Here is a 16,960-nt window from a genome sequence, read left to right on the forward strand (position 1 = left end):
GCCAAGCAAGGGCGGGCGGCGCGGCCGAGCGGGCGGAGCGGAGGCGGCAGGAGCGGCGCCCGTCCGGCCGGTGGCGGCTGCTCGAGTGCGGGAGGAGGAGGAGGCCGGCGCGCGCCGCCGCCGCCGCCGCCCGCGCTCTGCCCGCCCCGCCCCGCCTGACGCGCCCTGACGCACCGGAGCCCGCGGGGGCGGCCGCGGCCCGCCCCGCCCGGAGGACGCCCCCTCGGGGCGCGCTGCCACGCCCCCCGCCCGGCGCGCCCTCTACCACCCTGCCCTCTGCGCGAGGCCTCCGGGGGCGGAGCCCGGACCGAAGGAACCGCCCCCTGTCGCGCCCACTCTGGCCCCACAGTACGCTCTCCTCCCTCCCCGAGCGCGCCTTCCCCACGCCGGGCAGCAGGCTGAGGAGCCAGCCCCCTCTGGCGCGCTTTTCCCTCAGTAGCTCCCTGCGGTCCGCCCTCAGAGAACCCCCTCCTCACGCCAGGAAACTCCGCCCCGTCCCTGGTAGGGTCCCGCCTCCGGAGCGAGTCCCGCCCCATCCCGGCACGCCCCTCCTTCCTTGGGTGGGCCCGCCCCCTAGGGCGAGCCCTTCCCTGCTCGGCGCGCGCCCCGCCTCCTCGCGGGCTCGCCCACCGCGCGCTAAGGCGCGCGGCCGGCGGGGGCCCGCCCCTTCCCCGGACGCTTCCACCCGGTCCAGGGCGCGCCCCAGGTCGGGATGGGGGAGGGGTCCGCTCCCCACGTGGCCCGGTGGGGGTGCGGAAGCGGCCAGCCCCGCCCCCCGGCCACGTGCGCGACCCTTCCCCCTCTCTTCTTCCCCAGCTTGTGGCCCTGCTGGACCGCGCGCCCTTGCGTTTCCTCGTTCTTTCTTATGGGGACCGCATCGCCTTTCTCGTAGACCCGCAGCTAGACAGGGGAGGGAGGAACTCCTCTCCTGGCTGTGTCGAGCGAGCTTGCGCTCGTTTCTCTTTTTGAGCCCCATTTGGGAGTTAGGTGGACCGGGGTCACAAAGGGCGGGCAGGGTTCGGGGTGCTTTGGGGAGGAGTGGCCCAGCCTTGTCAGAATACGGGGGTCGGGAACTTCGCTCCCTGGCCCTGGCTTTGGGGCGCGAACAGGGAAAGTGGGGCCTCGCTCCCGAGGACGTCCAGGCCAAATTGTTTAACTTCGTCGGTAACGCGGGAAAGCAGACTCCCGGGGTCCGCCTAACCCGCAGGTCTGAAGCAGCGGGCGGCGGAAGTGGGGCGATGGGGGTGGTCCCCTCCATTGCAGCCACGCCCCCGCCCCTTCCTAGGCTGGCCAAGGGACGATGCAGTGGCCGAAGCGACCTCCAGGGGGCCTTCCGCCACGGGTTCCAGTCTTCTCAGTGACCCACCCAGGTCTGGGTTTGGACAGCAGCCGAGGACTCGGGCCCGACCCCCATCCCAGGGCAGTATTCTCACACCCTCTCCATCTGCAGTACCCCCTCTCCCTCGCACCGTGGCTTATATAGCCTGGCTCAGACCCTTGTCCCCAGGCCTGTCGCTGTCCCTTGGGTCCATCTGGTTTAAGCCTGACCATCCTTGATGGCGCCTCCCTCTCTGGGAGGGAAAGAGAGGCCTGCTGGAGCTTTGACTTCAGGCTGCAGAGACACTCAGCCCCTTCCTCTAGCAGAGAAGCCCACTCAGGACAACCACTGAACAGGTGAGCACCTGCTGGCCGTCACCATTCCTGCTGGCCTGCGCCTCCCATGTCTTTGAAATTCAAACAGGGTGGACCACCTGGGTAGGCATTCACCCTCCCCCATCTCCACAGCCCTCCAGGGCCTCAGCACCCCAGCCCACAGGTGGTCCCCAGGCCCTGAGCCCAGCCTCTCCTAGGTCCAGGTAAGGCAGGAAGTGCTCTGCAGGCTGCCCCATGGGCCCTGGCTCACCCCAGCACAGGGGGAAGAAGCAGGACAAGGAGGCGGCAGGGACCCTTTGTCAGTTCCTTTCAGTGGTGTTTACTGGGCCCAGAGCAACATCACCCCCTATGGCCTTGCCCTCCAGAGGCCCAGAGTCTAGAGCAAGGCAACTGGGACATAAACCTGATGCGTGGAGGGGCTGGGGGAATATCCCAGAGCTGGCTCCACTGGGGCCTGCTGCTCAAGGGGGCACCCAGAGGAAGGTGGGGCAGTAACTGAGGGGGGCCTTCTCCCCATGGGCAAGGCGGGGGTGGACCATGTCAGAGCAGTGGTCAGCACTGCCATCCTGGCAGACCCGTGGCCCTGGACAAGTCTCAACTGTGCACCCACTCCCAGGGAGAATCAGGGTCTTGGAGCTGTGGTTTTCGTCTACCAGCCACTCTGTGGGCAGGAGACCCCAGCGGGGCCCACTCTCAACTTGCAGTGTTTCTATTCACATCCTGGCCCCAGGGGAATGTGAGTGACCCGTGGAGCCTGATGCCCCTCCTGACCGTGTGCTCACTTCCACCTTAAGTTCTGTCACTCTGTCCTCACTACTACCCATCAAGAGTTGTCAGCCCCATTTCATAGATGAAGTGAAGGCTGGGAGAGGATCCAGAAGTGGCCTGGAGCAGCTGCCCGCGCACAGCTAAGAGGGAGCAGAGCGTCTGTCCTGTCTGGGCAGACACAGAGTGCTCATTCCCTCTTTCTCCAGACCTCAGTTTACTGATCTATAAATGGGGTCCATCTCCAGCCTTCCCTTCTGGGACCAAGGGGTTCACAGGGGTCTCTCACCAGACCAGGGGGCTCACAGAACCATGCTGACAGGTGGCAGACAGAGGAAGTTACAGAAGCGGAGAAGAAGGCAACATACAGGGGGTCCCTGACAGGTCTGGGTCAGAATCAAGGCTGTTGTACAGATGTGTATGTGTGTGTGTCTGCATGTATAGACATGCTGGAAGGGCCATAGTTTCTTTTTTTAAAACGGTGAGGTCTTTACTTTTTTTTTTTTAATTAGGGTACAGTTGCTTTACAATGTTGTGTTAGTTTCCGCTGTATAAGGAAGTGAATCAGCCATATGTATACACATATCCCCTCCCTCTTGGGTCTTCCTCCCACCCAAGCCTTTTTAATAGTACTTTCTCTATAGTTCAACTTTTTTATAATCCATGTGTATCTATTACTTCCATTTTGTTTTTGTTTTGATTTTTGGCTGTACCCCACAGCATGTGGGATCTTAATTCATCAACCAGGGATCAAACCCATGCCTAACACTGGACCAGCAAGAGAGTCCCCCAAGAAATATTCTTAAGGAAACAAGTATGTCTGTGTATGGCTGCACTGTTGTAATGGGAGAAAAGGAGAATGGACAGATGAACTTTTGAGTGTTGGTCACTGCATCACGGAGCATGTGGCCATGGGGGCCCAGGACACGGACAGGGGGACAGGGTCAGCCATGAGCTCCAGCTCACTGGAAGTCACGTGCCCCCTCACGCTGTGAACTCTTGGTGTTTCCACCTGTCTCAGCAGCCTGTTGGTGCAGTGGCCTCTGCCAGCCTGTCCACAGTGGTCACCTCTGCAGGGGCCAGGAGACACAAGAAAAGCAAGGGGACATGGCAGGGAGTGGGGGTGGGGGGTCCATCTTCTCAGAGCGGCACGCTGGGCAGGCAGATGCACCCATTTCTGCCACCTGCCTGGCACCAGGTGTGTGTGGGTGTGAACTTCAGCCTCTCTGTGTGGGTTCTTCTTGTGGCTCTCAAAGGACCAAAGCCCCCATTCCTCCTGGAGATGAGGTTGCTGTACTTTGATGAGTGTTTTTAGGATTCATGCCCATTTTCCCTTGCCTGTAACCCATCCGTGTTTATTTCTAACATGTCAGATTATTCACTGCAGTCCAGGGGGTCGTCACACAAAGGAGGAGGTGCAGTGGGCCCCTGGCCAGGCCTAGGCAGGCACTGGGCATGTGGCTGTCTTCCCCCATGGGAGGCTGCAGGGAGAGACCGAGGGCCCCCATATACCTTCTCTAGGAGGCGGGAGGGAATAGGATCTGGCCTGCAGGATCAGGGCTCCTTCTCATCCCCCACTCTTTGCTGGCCCAGGACCCTCCCTGAAAAGCATCCACTCCCAGAGTGCCTTTCAGATGTGCAGTTGCAATGGGGGTCACCTGTGGGTCTGGCCTCCCCGTGACCTTCTGCTGGAGGTGACAAGCCCTCTTCTATAACGCGGCAGGTCGGGTGGCACTCTGCTAGGCTTTGGAGAACACCCAGCCCAGCTCCTCCCAGCTGTGACCATGACAGCAGCCAGGTCTGTCCACCTCGCCAGCAAGTGCTGTGGACACAGACGTAGCTCGAGACCGTCTGAGCAGCAGAGTCTAGGCCTGAGCCCTGGGGCTGCTTCTCTGGGCAGCTTGGCCTGAGCCATCTCCCCCAAGGTGGGGACAGCAGCCCAGTATTGTTGACATGAATATCCCCTTGTCACACGGCAGGAGCTTCAAAACTTAAGGGGGACCCCAACGTTAGTCTGGCACCCCCACCTCACGGAATTCCACGGTTAACAGGCTGGCCCTGCACCCTGACCATGAATCAAACAGACAAGTGCCTGCCTGGGGGAACACTCAGGCCTGAGATGGGGGTGCAGGGGGCCTTGAGAGGTGGCACCCTCCCCGAGGCCTCTGCTTATCAACCATAGCTACCAGGGGCCAAGGACACTTAACTCCCTCCAACTCTTCTGAAACTTCTGAGGCCCTCAGTTCACATGGAGAACCAGAAGGGTGGGTCCCACCAGCTCAGTCTGACTGACGGGTGGTCAGTGAAGCAGGGTCACCAGAGGAAGGGAGGAGAAGATGGATGGTTGGCCCTTGGGGGCTGGGACTCCAAGGCCCATTGGAAGTCCAGTAGGGGCTCCTCAGGGAGAGGGGCCTGTGCACAACCCAGATCCCACCCTCGAGAACCCCACAGCCTCCAGGCAGGCTGTATCCCCTGGGGTCTCTGGGTGTCAGGGCATACCCAGGAGCTAACAGCCAGAAACCTGCTTCTGGGACTCAGAGGCCAGGTGTCAGGTGAGGTGTGGCAGGCCAGGTGTTGAGGGGAGGACCTGAGGTTCTGGGGAGCTGTGGCGCCTGCTAAGCAGGGGGAGAACGCTGCCACTTGTGAAAACATGTGTCCTGGGAAATCCACAAAATGGAGAACTGAAAGTTGGCCCCTGTCCCAGGCGGCCTGGCCCATGGGCTGTACCAACTGAAAGGAAGAGGGGAGCATCCCGGAAAGTACCACTGGCATCCCTCCCATCGAAGCCCCTTTATCATTCCCCAGAGGCCACAAACTGAGCCCCTGAGAGGCACCCACTGCAGAAGGGCAGAGCCCAGAGGCCAGGCCAGCCTGAGGAGCCCTTGGCCTTAGCTTATCCCTTCTGTTCACTGGGCAGGCATGTAGGGGAGGGGGATGGTGGTAAAAGCAGGGGTGTGGGGCTCCTGACAAAAACTGCTGCCTCAAGCACGGTCAGCACTGGGGTGCAGGGGAGTCCCTAAAGTCTTAAGTTTTCAGAACCCTTTCTAACAGAACTAGCATTACACAAAAGGCGTGCAAGCCATCAACTACTTCTTAAGACAGTTTTCTCTTGACTTTCCTGAGGGGAGACGGGGCCTCTGGACCCCCAGTAGAGAAGTCAGCAGGCTTCAGGCTAGCTGGGATGACAGGGTCTAGAAACAGACCCCCAGGCACAGAGAGTTTTCCTGTGGTCAAGGCTAAAAGGTGGGCTTTAGTCGGCAAAGAATGGCTTTTTGGGGAAATGGAATTGGGGACAAACGATTTGGGGAAAAGCAGTTTGGATTTCTATCTGCTTCCTAGAATTCGGTTGTAGAATTAGATAAAAAATTTAAACACATATTTAAAAAACAAATTACAGAAGAAAACGTCAAAATGTTTTATAATCTTGGAGTAGGGAAGATATCTCAGCATAATTTGAAATGCAGAAGCCATAATTGATAAATTAATGACTGATAATGATTTTAAATGCCTGGCAAAAATAAAATTAATAAACACAAAAAAATCTACACACAATCCAAGTCAAGCCCAATAACAAGTTGGAAAAAATACTTTTTTTTTCTCCACGGTGGGATAATTTTCTTAAATTTGTTCCTAGAAAACAGTAACGCCAAGAACCCAATAGAAAAATGGACAAAGAATGTGGAATACAAATGGCTTTTAAATAGCTACTGTTTAAAATAGTTTCCAGTTTCCAAAAGACCATATTAGTGATAGGAATGATCAACATAAAAAATGTAAGTCTGACAGAAGCACTGAGATGTTTGATTATACTTCTAGGAAACACAAATGAAGCTACAATGAAATACTATTTTAAGAGATCACATGCCCATTAACAGATCTGTGGAAAGCCCTTCTGCAGTAAGGAATTCAGTTTCCAGGAATACCCGTACTTAGGAAGAGAAGTGTATGAGGATACTGGACTTAGCAATGCCTGTTACAGACTTGGGGGAAAAAAAAAATTCAACCAAAAAGTAACAGGAATAACAAATTACAGTGCTAATAAAATATAGTGCAGCCATTAGAAGGACTGAATCCAATCTGTGTAGGGGTAACTGAACATTCTCCAAGCCACGATGATAACAGGATTACACTACTGTATAAACTCTTTGGCTACACATGCACTTTCTCTGTTGACACCTAAGAAACTGCTTGTCTGTGCCGGCGTGGACGGCAACACTGGAAGCCAGGGGTGGGAAGAGCAGTGAGTTATCACCCAACACTCTCATACTCTGAAGTTTTTACTCTGTGCCTGAAAACATTTCTGTTCAATCCTAAGCCATCGCTTTGGACTTGCTGCACCGCGGAGCCCCAGCCCTCGGGGAACTTGCTTTCTGATGGGGTGGAAAGCAGGCAGGCTCTGACAGGGGTAGCAGCGGCGGTCAGTGGCAGCACAAGACAGGAGGATCAGGGAAGGGGCTTGCGGAAGGAATACTGCAGCTGACGGCCGAAGAATCGGACGTGCTGGGAGGGATTGGTAAAGACCGGGCTACTTCGGTCACCAGGACCAGCCAGTACAAAGGAGGCTCTCTGCTCCCGGGAGTACACAGCCACGCTCAGTTTTGCTCCCAGACATCCTGGATTATCAAACGGGAACCTAGATTCCCAGCAGGAGGGCTCGGAGACTCGGGAGGGACAAGCCTGGGCACCGTCCTCGGTCGGGGACCGCAGGACCAGGGCGACCGCAGGACCAGGGCTCCCGCCGGGCCGATCTCGCGTGCCCGGGGCCACTCTCGGCTCTCCCAGCACCCCAGGCCCGAAGCCCTGTTGAGACCCACAGAAAGCGCTGACACACACCGGCCGGCGTCGCCCAGCCCGCTAGGCGCATCCCCACGGCCGGGACGGCGGCAAGGGCAGGGCCGGCTGCCGGGCCGCCGCCACTTACCGGCCAGGCCGTGGCCTTCACGCCTGCCACCGCAGTCAAGCGCACGCCACCCCACTTCCGCTTCCGCTCGGCCGCCCCCTTCGGCGTCACCCACCCCCCCAGGCGGAGACACCGCCCCCTTTAAAGGGCCCAAGGACCCCGAGGGGACGAGACGGAAGCAGCGGTGGCTCCCGGCCTCGCCACTGCCTGGTGTCGGGCACAAGAAGCTGCGGCCCGACTTCGGCGTGGACAACAGGTCGGCCGTCTCTGAAGCCTTCCGAGTTCTAGAGCGCCGCCCTTAGAGGTCGCAGGGGGTACTCCGGGGGGCGGTGGTGAGCCGGGCGTTCTGCCAGGGTCCCGGAAGACCTAGGCCGTCCCTGTCTTTAAGGGCATCCCCCGCGGAGTACTGAGCTCAGACCAAGGTCCGGAGGTGTGCTGCAGGAGTGCTCCTCGTGACCCCATTCCTGGGGAGGCCGCACGGAGCCTCGGACCTACCACTGCCCTCCACTGGACGCAAGCGTGCAAGACTCTTCTTGGTCCTCTGCGCAGGGGGAGCTAACCCTAACCCTGCGATGTCTACCACATGGGTACGGAAGGGTACCTGGTCTCGCTGAGGGTCCAAAGCCGTCCGAGCCTAAACCCGCGGCGGCCACTTCCACCCCCAGGGTTGTCTTGCGGATAGGGAGCCAACCACTCTCCCCAGGCATGCCCTCAGAGCACGCAGGGTCCTAGATTCGAATGCTGTCGCCCCTCCATCACCACCTAGGCAACCGACAGCCTCAAGGACCGGAACTCTGACCTGGCATCTGCAGTTGTGAACTCCCCTGGAGGGTTGGGGACAAAGCCTGGTCCCCCCGTCTTGGGCTCGCTGAGCCCCATGGAGAGCACGCACAAGCCAAGAAAGGAAAAGGAACCTTAAAATTTTAAATCTTTGTTTTCACGGTTTTCCTTCGTTTTGCTTCCAAAAGGAAAGGTGCGCATAGCTCCGTCACCCGTACATTGTCCACGGCTCAGGGGCCGGGGCAGGTCCCGACCCCTGCCGGCCGGCTGCCTCTAGGGCGTGGGGCGCCCGGGGGTTCACATGCAGCCCCCGGGGCCGGGGCAGGGTCCGGGCGCCGCCTTATTGCTGAGGTCCCGGCGCGGCTCGGGCCGGCCACTAGGCTAGGCGCGCTGGCTGGGCAGCTCCTGGGAGATGAAGCGGCGCAGGCGCTCCAGATACTGGCTGTAGAGCTCGATGTCGTTGTGCCCGGCGCCCTCCACCCACAGAGGCTCCACGGCCTTGGGGCAGCGCTCGTAGAGGGCCAGCCCGTGAGAGAAGTCGATCACCTCGTCCTCCGTGCCGTGGATGATGAGCACCGGCGACGTGATCTTGGACACCTTCTCGATGCTGTGGGGCGGGGCATATTAGGCCTCCGCGCCCCGCCCCTCCAAGGTCCCGCCCCGCCCCCAGGCCCCGCCCCGCCCCGCCCCGCGCTCACTTGGGGAACGCGTCAAAGCAGTAGGTCTTCTTGGTGTCGGGGAAGGCGACGCGCATGCCCGAGGTGAGCGGCGAGTGCAGCACCACAGCGGCGCACTCGTAGCGCGAGGCCAGGTCCACCGTGGGCACCGTGCCGATGCTCTGCCCGTACAGAACTATGCTGTCCGGGCTGATGCCGTACCTGGCAGCGGTAGGGGCAGGATCAGCAGCGAAGCAACTCACACACCCCTCCCACTGCCTGCCCTCCATTCTCAGCGCAGGCTCCAGGAAATATGATAGGGACCTGGGACCCTCCCCTACCTGCCAGCACCGAGGGGGCTGGCTCAGCAGGGGAGGCAGGATCCCCAGGTGTGAGGAGAACTGATTGCCCACAGCCCAGACCCTCAGTTTCGATAGTATCTATTTGGTCACACCTGGGCAGTACACCTGTGAAGGCCCTACCAGCGCTGTGGTTCCCTAAGGGAGGTCCCTGGCGCTTCTTCTGCTTCTCTGGTCACCCGACCTTCCCGACCCATACACACACTAGACCAGGGCCACATGCAGAACCTGCTTGGGGCCTTCCTGCTGATGCAGTTCGAATTTGACAACCCTTCCTGGTCCCATTGCAAGGGGGTGTGTCTTCCAGTCACCCTCACCCACTCCCTTGGCCTTGGGGAATGAAGACAGTCCTGCCCAGTTATCTCAGCCAGTATGCAGCCCCTCAGGTGCTTAGTAAAATGTGGGTGTGCAGGACAGTGGCCCTGAGGGGAATGAGTGGTCACTACCTCCTTCCTTGGGCATCTTTCCTACACAGTGGTCAGGTCCTATGCCCCTTTCCCCCCTACTCCACACAGACCTCCCGGAGCACCACCTCAGTGCAGTTCTTTCCTGACCACTCAAGGACCCACTCACCACCCTCCCAGTATAGGAGGTCTCCATGGCCCTCCCTCCACACATCCCCAGCTGTGATCTCAAAGGGGGTGCCCCTCTTCCAAGTGGCCAGGGCACTTGGGCCCCTGGGCACCCAGGGGTCATCAGCACCTGTCCCTGCCCTCTGCCCCAACACCAGGCCTTGGGGATGCCACCCAACCTTGTGCCAACCCCTCTTGGCCACTCCACCCCAGTCTGCTCCCTGGTTTGCCAGGAGCACCGCTGTGCTGAGCACCAGCCCGGTCCTATCACCCAGATCCGTGCAGGACTCCCAGCTGCACCTGGCTGTCTCTACCTAGACAAACGCAGCAGGTGCTGGATTCCATAGCTTTTCCAGCCCCCTTCCCCGCCCTGCACCACTGCTTGGGCCCATGCCTCCCGCCCTCCTAATGATCCTCAATTGTTGGGGCTGAGGGACAAGGTTGCTGGAGGTCAATGCTGGCAGCAGGACAGATGGATGGATGACAGAGCTCAGAACCCTCACCCTGCAGCAGGGCATGATTCTGCTAGCAACCCCCAGCCAGCGGGGACAGGCTGAGGCAGCTATGTGTGGAACATTGCACCAGGTCACCCAGCATGAGTCCCCAGTACCACAGAGGTGCCAGGGGACCCTGCTCCCAGGGCCTGCATCAAAGACTCCTGGTGCATCACTACAGCAACCAGGGCCCCACCTCCCCAGGGCAAGCTGGCTATGGGCCCTGCAGGAGCTGGTCGCACCAGTTGGCTAGGCAGGGCTGAGGTCAGGCTGCCCTGGGCAGGCAGAGGGCACCGCCTCTGGGAGGCTGGGGGTCAGGTGCTCCCTCCAGGGCAGCATGGGGCACCAGGCCACAGGTTGTGTGTGCTGGCTCTGAGACTGAGCCACCTGGCTTCAGTGAGCAACCATGGGGTGAAAGGAGGCTGCCAGGACCTGGATGACAAGGGCAGTGGGCTCCAGGGGCAGAGGCATAGACAAGACCACAGAGACCCTGTCTGAGTCAAGCCAGCAACTGTGCTGGGTACTGTGCCTGGGGAGGCCCAGCCTCTGCTAGCTGACCTCCCACAGGGGCTGTTTTGGGAACTAAGCTGTCTGACAACACCTCCAGGCCCAGAGACCCTCCCCAGAATGAAGCCAAGCTTCACAACAAGAGGTCTGGCCCCTCCCCACCTTTCAAGTGCTCCCTTAGGCATGGGGATCTCCGAGTTCTTTCACACCACCCTCACACACCACGTACCAGGCCCAGGAGAGGCCTGAGTCCTCTGCCTGACTCCTCCCTCCAGGCAGAGCCTCAGTTCCCATGGAGAGAACCTCAGGCCCTGTCCCTGCCCCTCCCAGACTGTGGCTCCCAGGAGATCACTCCAAGGAGGGCGGAGGGGCCCCATCCAGCCTCCCTGCACACCAAGGAGACAGAACTCGGGTCAGGCTTCACCCTGCAGCCCCCCACCTGGGCTTCTTCCCACAGGGTCCAGTCACCTGGGAGGAGACGCGCACCCCTGCCCCCCTTTGCAGCCTGGGCTCACCTGGTGCGCAGGGCCTGCCAGGCAGCGTCAATGTCAGCATACAGGTTCTTCTCGGAGGGTTTGCCGGAGCTCACGCCGTAACCAGAGTAGTCGTAGGAGAAGATGTTGCAGTTGATGCGTGTGCCTAAGCCGATGTAGAAGCTGCTCATCTGGCCCAGGTCCACTGCGTTGCCGTGTGAGAAGAGAACTGTGTACCTGGTGAGGCGAGGAAGCACAAGTTAGAGGGTGATGGAAGGAGGGGGCTGGCGCCCTTACAAAAGGAACAGAGGATTGGTTCTACTCACTGGGACTTAGGCCAGAATAGACAGTGAAGCCTCAGGCTCCCATCATCCAAGGGACCACCCAGTGTGAGCCCGAGAAGCCACAGTGACCTTCACATCGATGGCCCTGGGTGGCAGCTGCCTCCCCCCGGAATCATTCTTGATGGAGAGACTCTGAGAGCTTAAAGACGGTGGTTCATCTCCCTGATGCTCTGAACCTTCCTGGAGGATGAGACTGCGGGGCTCCGACCACAGGGAGGAGGGCCACATCCTGTTCACTGCGGGGCGGCTCTTCCCTCTCCACGGGAAAGGACCAGGGCCCTAATCTCTGCCCAGGGTCCCACGCGGCCCTTCCAGGCAGTCTGACCAGTCTGGATCCTGGTTGACAGGCTCCTAGAATCTTCTTCCTCCAGCACCACTGGGCCCTGGCTCAGCCCAGCCAAGAGGTAAAAGCCTGCCCTTTGGACCTGGCCTCCTCTGCAGGCAGAAGCAGTTGGAAGGCCCCACCTCTGTGCCACCCTGGGGCTCAGGGAGTCAGACCTGGCCCCAATTGCCAGCCTGGTCTCAGGGCGACCACCCGAAAGCAGGTGCCGAGGCCTCACTGGGCACTCAGGGCCCAGGAAACTGACCCAGGGCATGTGAACACTGAGACCCAAAGGCAGGAGGCTCCCAGAGAGGGCCCCCAAAAGGCTGCACGTGGAAGGACCCCAAGCAGTTTCTCGGTGGCCGTGGGCAGATCTCATCTGCTGCTCCTTGGCAAGAAGAATCTCCGGGACACCCGCCCACCCAAATGGGCTTTCACTGGCTCTGGCCCTCTGGTGGTCTCCATGCGCCACAATGAGAGGCTGAGAACAGAGCATATCTGGGGCCCCCATCCCAGCTGGCCCCTCCACCACAGGGGTCGTGTCTGCGCGGCTCACCTGGCACCAGGCACACAGCGCACGTACATGCAGGAGATGCGGTTGCCCCGACTGCTCTTGGTCAAGAAGACCTCGATGGTGTCCAGCTCGCGCTGGCTGTACTGGAAGTCGGCGCGCTCCATCAGATGGAGTTTCCAGCGCCCAGGGGTGCCAGCCAAGGCCCGCAGGTTCCCTGAGGGGGCAGCCCCGGCCCCACCAGGCCCGGGCTCAGGCTCAGGCACCAGCGAGTAGGTGGGCTCCGGAGGCAGGAAGGCGAGCTTAGCGGCAATGCGGCCGGGGCAGGGCGGGCAACAGAAGAGGCAGCAAAGCTCGGTCACTGACAGGCCGTTCATGGCGGGGGCCGGGTGCCGGGGCGGGCCTCACCCGGCAGGGGAGGGCTGGGGGTGCTCGGAGACACAGGCAGGGGACAGGGCGACCCCCGGCCACTGCCCCAGACAAAAGCCCCGTTAGGAGGCCGTGGCACAGCCCCATCGCGGTCCAAGCTGAGCCCTCAGGAGCCTCGCAGCCTCGCGTGTCCGTGTGGCACAGAGGGAAAGCCTGTAGGGGGACAGCATGATGTGGGGTTCTCCTGGGGCTCCCACGGGTCCCAAGCCCTGGGCTTTCCCCTCCGCCCAATCTCCACAGCTCCACTCACTGCCCATTGGCCTGGCCTGCCCTCCCTGGGGCACCAAGGCCTCCCAAGTGACCCTAGTGGGACGCAACCAGCCCCCTGCCTGCTACCACACTTCCTCAGCCTGCAGGTGACTCTTGCCATTTAACCCCATTCATCAGTCCAGCCTCCGCCTGCAGGCTGTGCTGGGTGATCAACACCCTGGCTACCCAACTCTCCCCAATACTGCCCCTGCCCCAGGTCCAGGGAGACCAGTACCCCCAGACCTCTGTCCACATAGCTGGCCCAGACTCTCCACCCCCTCCCATCTGCCACCCCCAGGTGACACAGCTCAGCCGAGGAAGGACCGACTGCTGACCACAGGGACCCGCGAGCATGCTCCCAGGGCCTGCGATGTCCGGAGACAGGAGTCCAGGCAGAGGAAATACAACAAACAAAGGCTCTGGGAACAAAAGCAGGATACATCTCCAGGCTGGGAAGGCCCAAGGAGCCGGGACAATGGCTCTCTCCTGTGCTTGGGGCCAGGCCCCAGTGGGGGTTGGGGTCCACAGGAGCCTGGGGCACCTTCACCTGCTCCGCCAACTTAGGGGTCTGTGGCCTCGGGGAAGTCACTTAGCCTCTCTGGGCCTCAGTTTACACTTCCATCAGTACAGACACCACACAGGTCACAAAGAGAGTAAACGAAATGAGGGGAAAGAGATGGGACAGGCAGGACTCAGGACAGGCACAGAATGTCCTGAACACGATCTCGAGCAGACTACAGCTGAGCTGCTAAAGCAGCTACACTCAATATGCACAGAGCTGCCAACAGAGAGGCTGGAAGAAAATACAGAGGTCTGAGAAAAACCTACTCACTTACTACGTTGTCCTTACAGCCTGGAACGAGGAAGGGACACATGTTCACAGCTCACTGTTGGCAGCAGAGCACCTGAGCCTATTCCGTTTCCCGGCCACAGCATTTGAAAATCGCTGGGCCCGGGCCACATGGATGCAGAGCAGGTTGGTGCAGTCCAAGGCCCAGAAACACACCTGCCCCCTACAGACCTGTGATCTGAGACTAGGGGCCGCAGAAAGCTACATCTCACAGTCACTTGGATCAGGGGCACATGGAGGGGTGTGGGAGAGGGAGGCAGGGACACAGACGGCCTCCAGGACCCCCCCAGACTCCCAGGTGGGATACTTGTGTTACATGCAAGTATGTTCAGAAGGGAGAGTCTATCACATTGGTTCTCAGACAAAGGCAAATTTATCCTCTGGGGACATGGGCCAACCACTGGAGAGACATCTATGGTTGTCATGACTTGGGGGGGTTACTATTGGAACTGAGTGGGTGGAACCCAGGGATGCTGCTCAACACCCCACCATGCCCAGGACACACCCCCTAGAGTGTCAATCAAACTGAGGCTGCTCCAACATATTCTCAGAGATTCCAGGCCCCAACAGGTTGACATTCCATTGGTGCTTTGATGGCATGGCAGGTCTGGAGTTTGGGCAGCAAGGCGAGGCTGGTTTTGAGAGGGAGGCCTGGCTGAGAGCCAGTGGGCAGGTAGGAGGCCCCTGGAGACCTGAGGATGAACAGGCACCCCAAGATGGACAAGGGCCCGCTGACCAAGCCAGAAACAAGGATGCCATCCTTGACACCTCCCTGCACCCTCAAGACCGGCCCATCACAGGGCTTGCTGACTGCCTCTCTCCCTCCCACCACCACCTGGGGCACACACAGTCTTCTTCGCTGGTTCCCCGCTACCGTTGACCACCGCCACCCTGTTCCACGCCGTTCTACCCTCTCCAGCCAAAAGATATTTTCACAACACAAATCTACCAGCCACTGGGGTGTTCCAGGGGTCCCACTATTTTTATGATGGAGATCAAATCCCTCACCACTGTCTGCTGTGGCCGACCTCTCCAGCCTCCCTTGCTCATCACTAACCCACTTTCCCCAGATGAACCATACTGTCCTCTCCTGCCTCAGAGTTGCAGCCCCATCAGTTCCCCTAATCGCACAGCCTGGGCTCCTTGTCCCATCCACCCTTCACATCTCCCAGCGCCCTTCCAAACAGATTAGTCCCTTCCCCAGAGGCTCTAGGCTCCAGATCTGACTCCACAGCTTGTATGTATAAATTCAGCTTTCACCGACCCGCCCCCCCCCACCTCCAACCAAAGAGAAACTCCATGAGGGCAGGACCACCACCAGTTCTCACTCAATCAACAATGGCTGAATGAACAGACAAAGGACCCGGGGGAAAGGGGGTCTCTGCAGTCTGCCATGCCTGACAGAGAGCGGGTACAGTCTCTTCTCAGCCCTCCCAGACCTGGGACCTCCCACAGTCTTACACGGATATCAATGAGGGTGCCAGATATCAATGAGAGTGCCGGCTCTCAAACTGCAGAGCACACCTAGATGCCTCAGTCACTGGGCAGGCACTCCCAGCACTCAGAGCCCAGTGATTCTGTCCACAAGCACATATCCGGCACCCCGCTGCCAGGGCCAGTGTGGGCTGCTGGTATCATGAGGATCAACAAGGAGCCAGGCAGTTACAATTCTCCAAGACGACCTAAATATGGACAACTGTGACCGCACCTCTCCCAGTCAGTCTGAAAGGCGCCTGCAAAGTGCCTGGTGACAGCGACCAGGACAGTGGGGAGAGGATAGTCAAACCCCAGAGGTGATAGAGGGTTCCAGGAACTAGGGGTCCTGGACTAGACAGACACTGGGAGCAACAGTGAGCAGAGGGGTCCTGGAGAGAGCTGGGTCAGGCCTTGCCCATGAATCCTGCTGTAGAATTTGAGGGAAATTCATCCTGGGGGAAACGGGGAGCTTAAGGAGTGGGGGTCTGGGGTGGAGCCCATGGGTTAGGGCCTGTGGATGGTGCCCTGATAGCAGCCTGCAGATGGGACTGGAACAGAGGCTGGGAAGCCTGCCCAGGTGTCCAAGCCGGACGCCGGACGCAGGACGCCTGCGAAAGGGCAAAGGTGTCTTGGAAACGTTTAGGAAGCAAGGCTCGGCTCCGGCTGCTGTGGCGGGAGAGGGTGTCAGGCTGGGGCATCTGTTCGGGGCCGGGGGTCAGAGTCCGCTGCTCGGACAGCGCACTCCACGAAGGCGGGGCCGCGTCCCCGGGAGGGTGAGCGCATATCCCACGTCGGAGGACTGAATGGACTGCGGACGGAGCTCTGCCAGAGTCGGAGACGCTGTTCCGCGGTCCCGGGCCCTGATCAGTGGTCCTCCACCCGGGACCGCGGCCGCCCCGGGAGTGCGGGGTCTCAGGGACGTCCGGCCGGATTGCCCCAGCCTCGCGGCCCGGCCCGGCTCTCCAAACGGCCGCGGGAGGCAGAGACAGCGGGAGGCACTCAGAGCCGCCACGCCAGCACCTGCTTCACACTCACCGCCGCGGCCTACGCCCCCCGGCCCCGGGGCCGCGCTCCATGGCTCCCGGCCGCCCGCCCGTCAATCCCTCGGCGCCCCGGACTGGTCTCCTGCGCCGCCACCGCCGCCGCTCCCCCGCGGGCGGAAGTGAGCCTCACTCCCGCGGCCGCCCCGGAAGTGACGTGCAGGTGTGCGTGGGGAGCCGAAGGGGCCGGGGGCAAGGACCGGGAGCGGGCGCGGCTAGCGTCCGGGGGCGGGGTTAACTTTCGTGGTGGGCGGGGAATTCGTGGTGGGCGGGGCGATTGGTGGGCAGGGGCCGAGCTTCAGGTTCCAATCAAGGTTTCTGGGAGTGGAGCCTCATAACCGTTCGCTTAATCTTTCTCTCATTCCAGGGCTAGGACTCTAGTGAGGAACTCTTCTGGCATCAAAATTTACAGGGTGCCAAAAAACTCAGTAGGGCTTCCCAGGTGGAGCTAGTGGTGAAGAACCTGCCTGCCAATGCAGGAGATGTAAGAGACTAGAGTTCGATCTCTGGGGTCTGAAAGATCCCCTGGAGGAAGGCATGGCAACCCACTCCAGTATTCTTACCCGGAGGACCCATGGAC

General features: G+C 60.2%; 1 protein-coding gene across 1 annotated transcript; it reads right to left on the minus strand.

Moving 5' to 3' along the window:
* Nucleotides 1-8,271: 8,271 nt before the first annotated feature.
* On the minus strand, nt 8,272-16,484 carry ABHD17A (abhydrolase domain containing 17A, depalmitoylase). The gene is made up of 5 exons (XM_068980226.1): nt 16,376-16,484; nt 12,382-12,918; nt 11,202-11,396; nt 8,797-8,976; nt 8,272-8,705 (listed from the first exon to the last, which is right to left on the minus strand). The coding sequence occupies exons 2-5, from the start codon at nt 12,711-12,713 to the stop codon at nt 8,480-8,482; spliced, it is 933 nt and encodes a 310-aa protein (XP_068836327.1). The 5' UTR covers nt 12,714-12,918; nt 16,376-16,484; the 3' UTR covers nt 8,272-8,479.
* Between the last annotated feature and the right edge of the window lie 476 nt (nt 16,485-16,960).

The sequence above is a fragment of the Capricornis sumatraensis genome, chromosome 9, assembly GCF_032405125.1.
Source record: "Capricornis sumatraensis isolate serow.1 chromosome 9, serow.2, whole genome shotgun sequence".
NCBI classification, from domain to species: Eukaryota; Metazoa; Chordata; class Mammalia; order Artiodactyla; family Bovidae; genus Capricornis; species Capricornis sumatraensis.

Coding starts and splice junctions, on each gene's coding strand:
- ABHD17A (XM_068980226.1), bottom strand. CDS start 12,713: ATGAACGGCCTGTCAGTGACCGAGCTTTGCTGCCTCTTCTGTTGCCCG. Junction 11,397..12,381: donor CGCTGTGTGCCTGGTGCCAG/GTGAGCCGCGCA, acceptor TCGCCTCACCAG/GTACACAGTTCTCTTCTCAC. Junction 8,977..11,201: donor TGGCAGGCCCTGCGCACCAG/GTGAGCCCAGGC, acceptor TACCGCTGCCAG/GTACGGCATCAGCCCGGACA.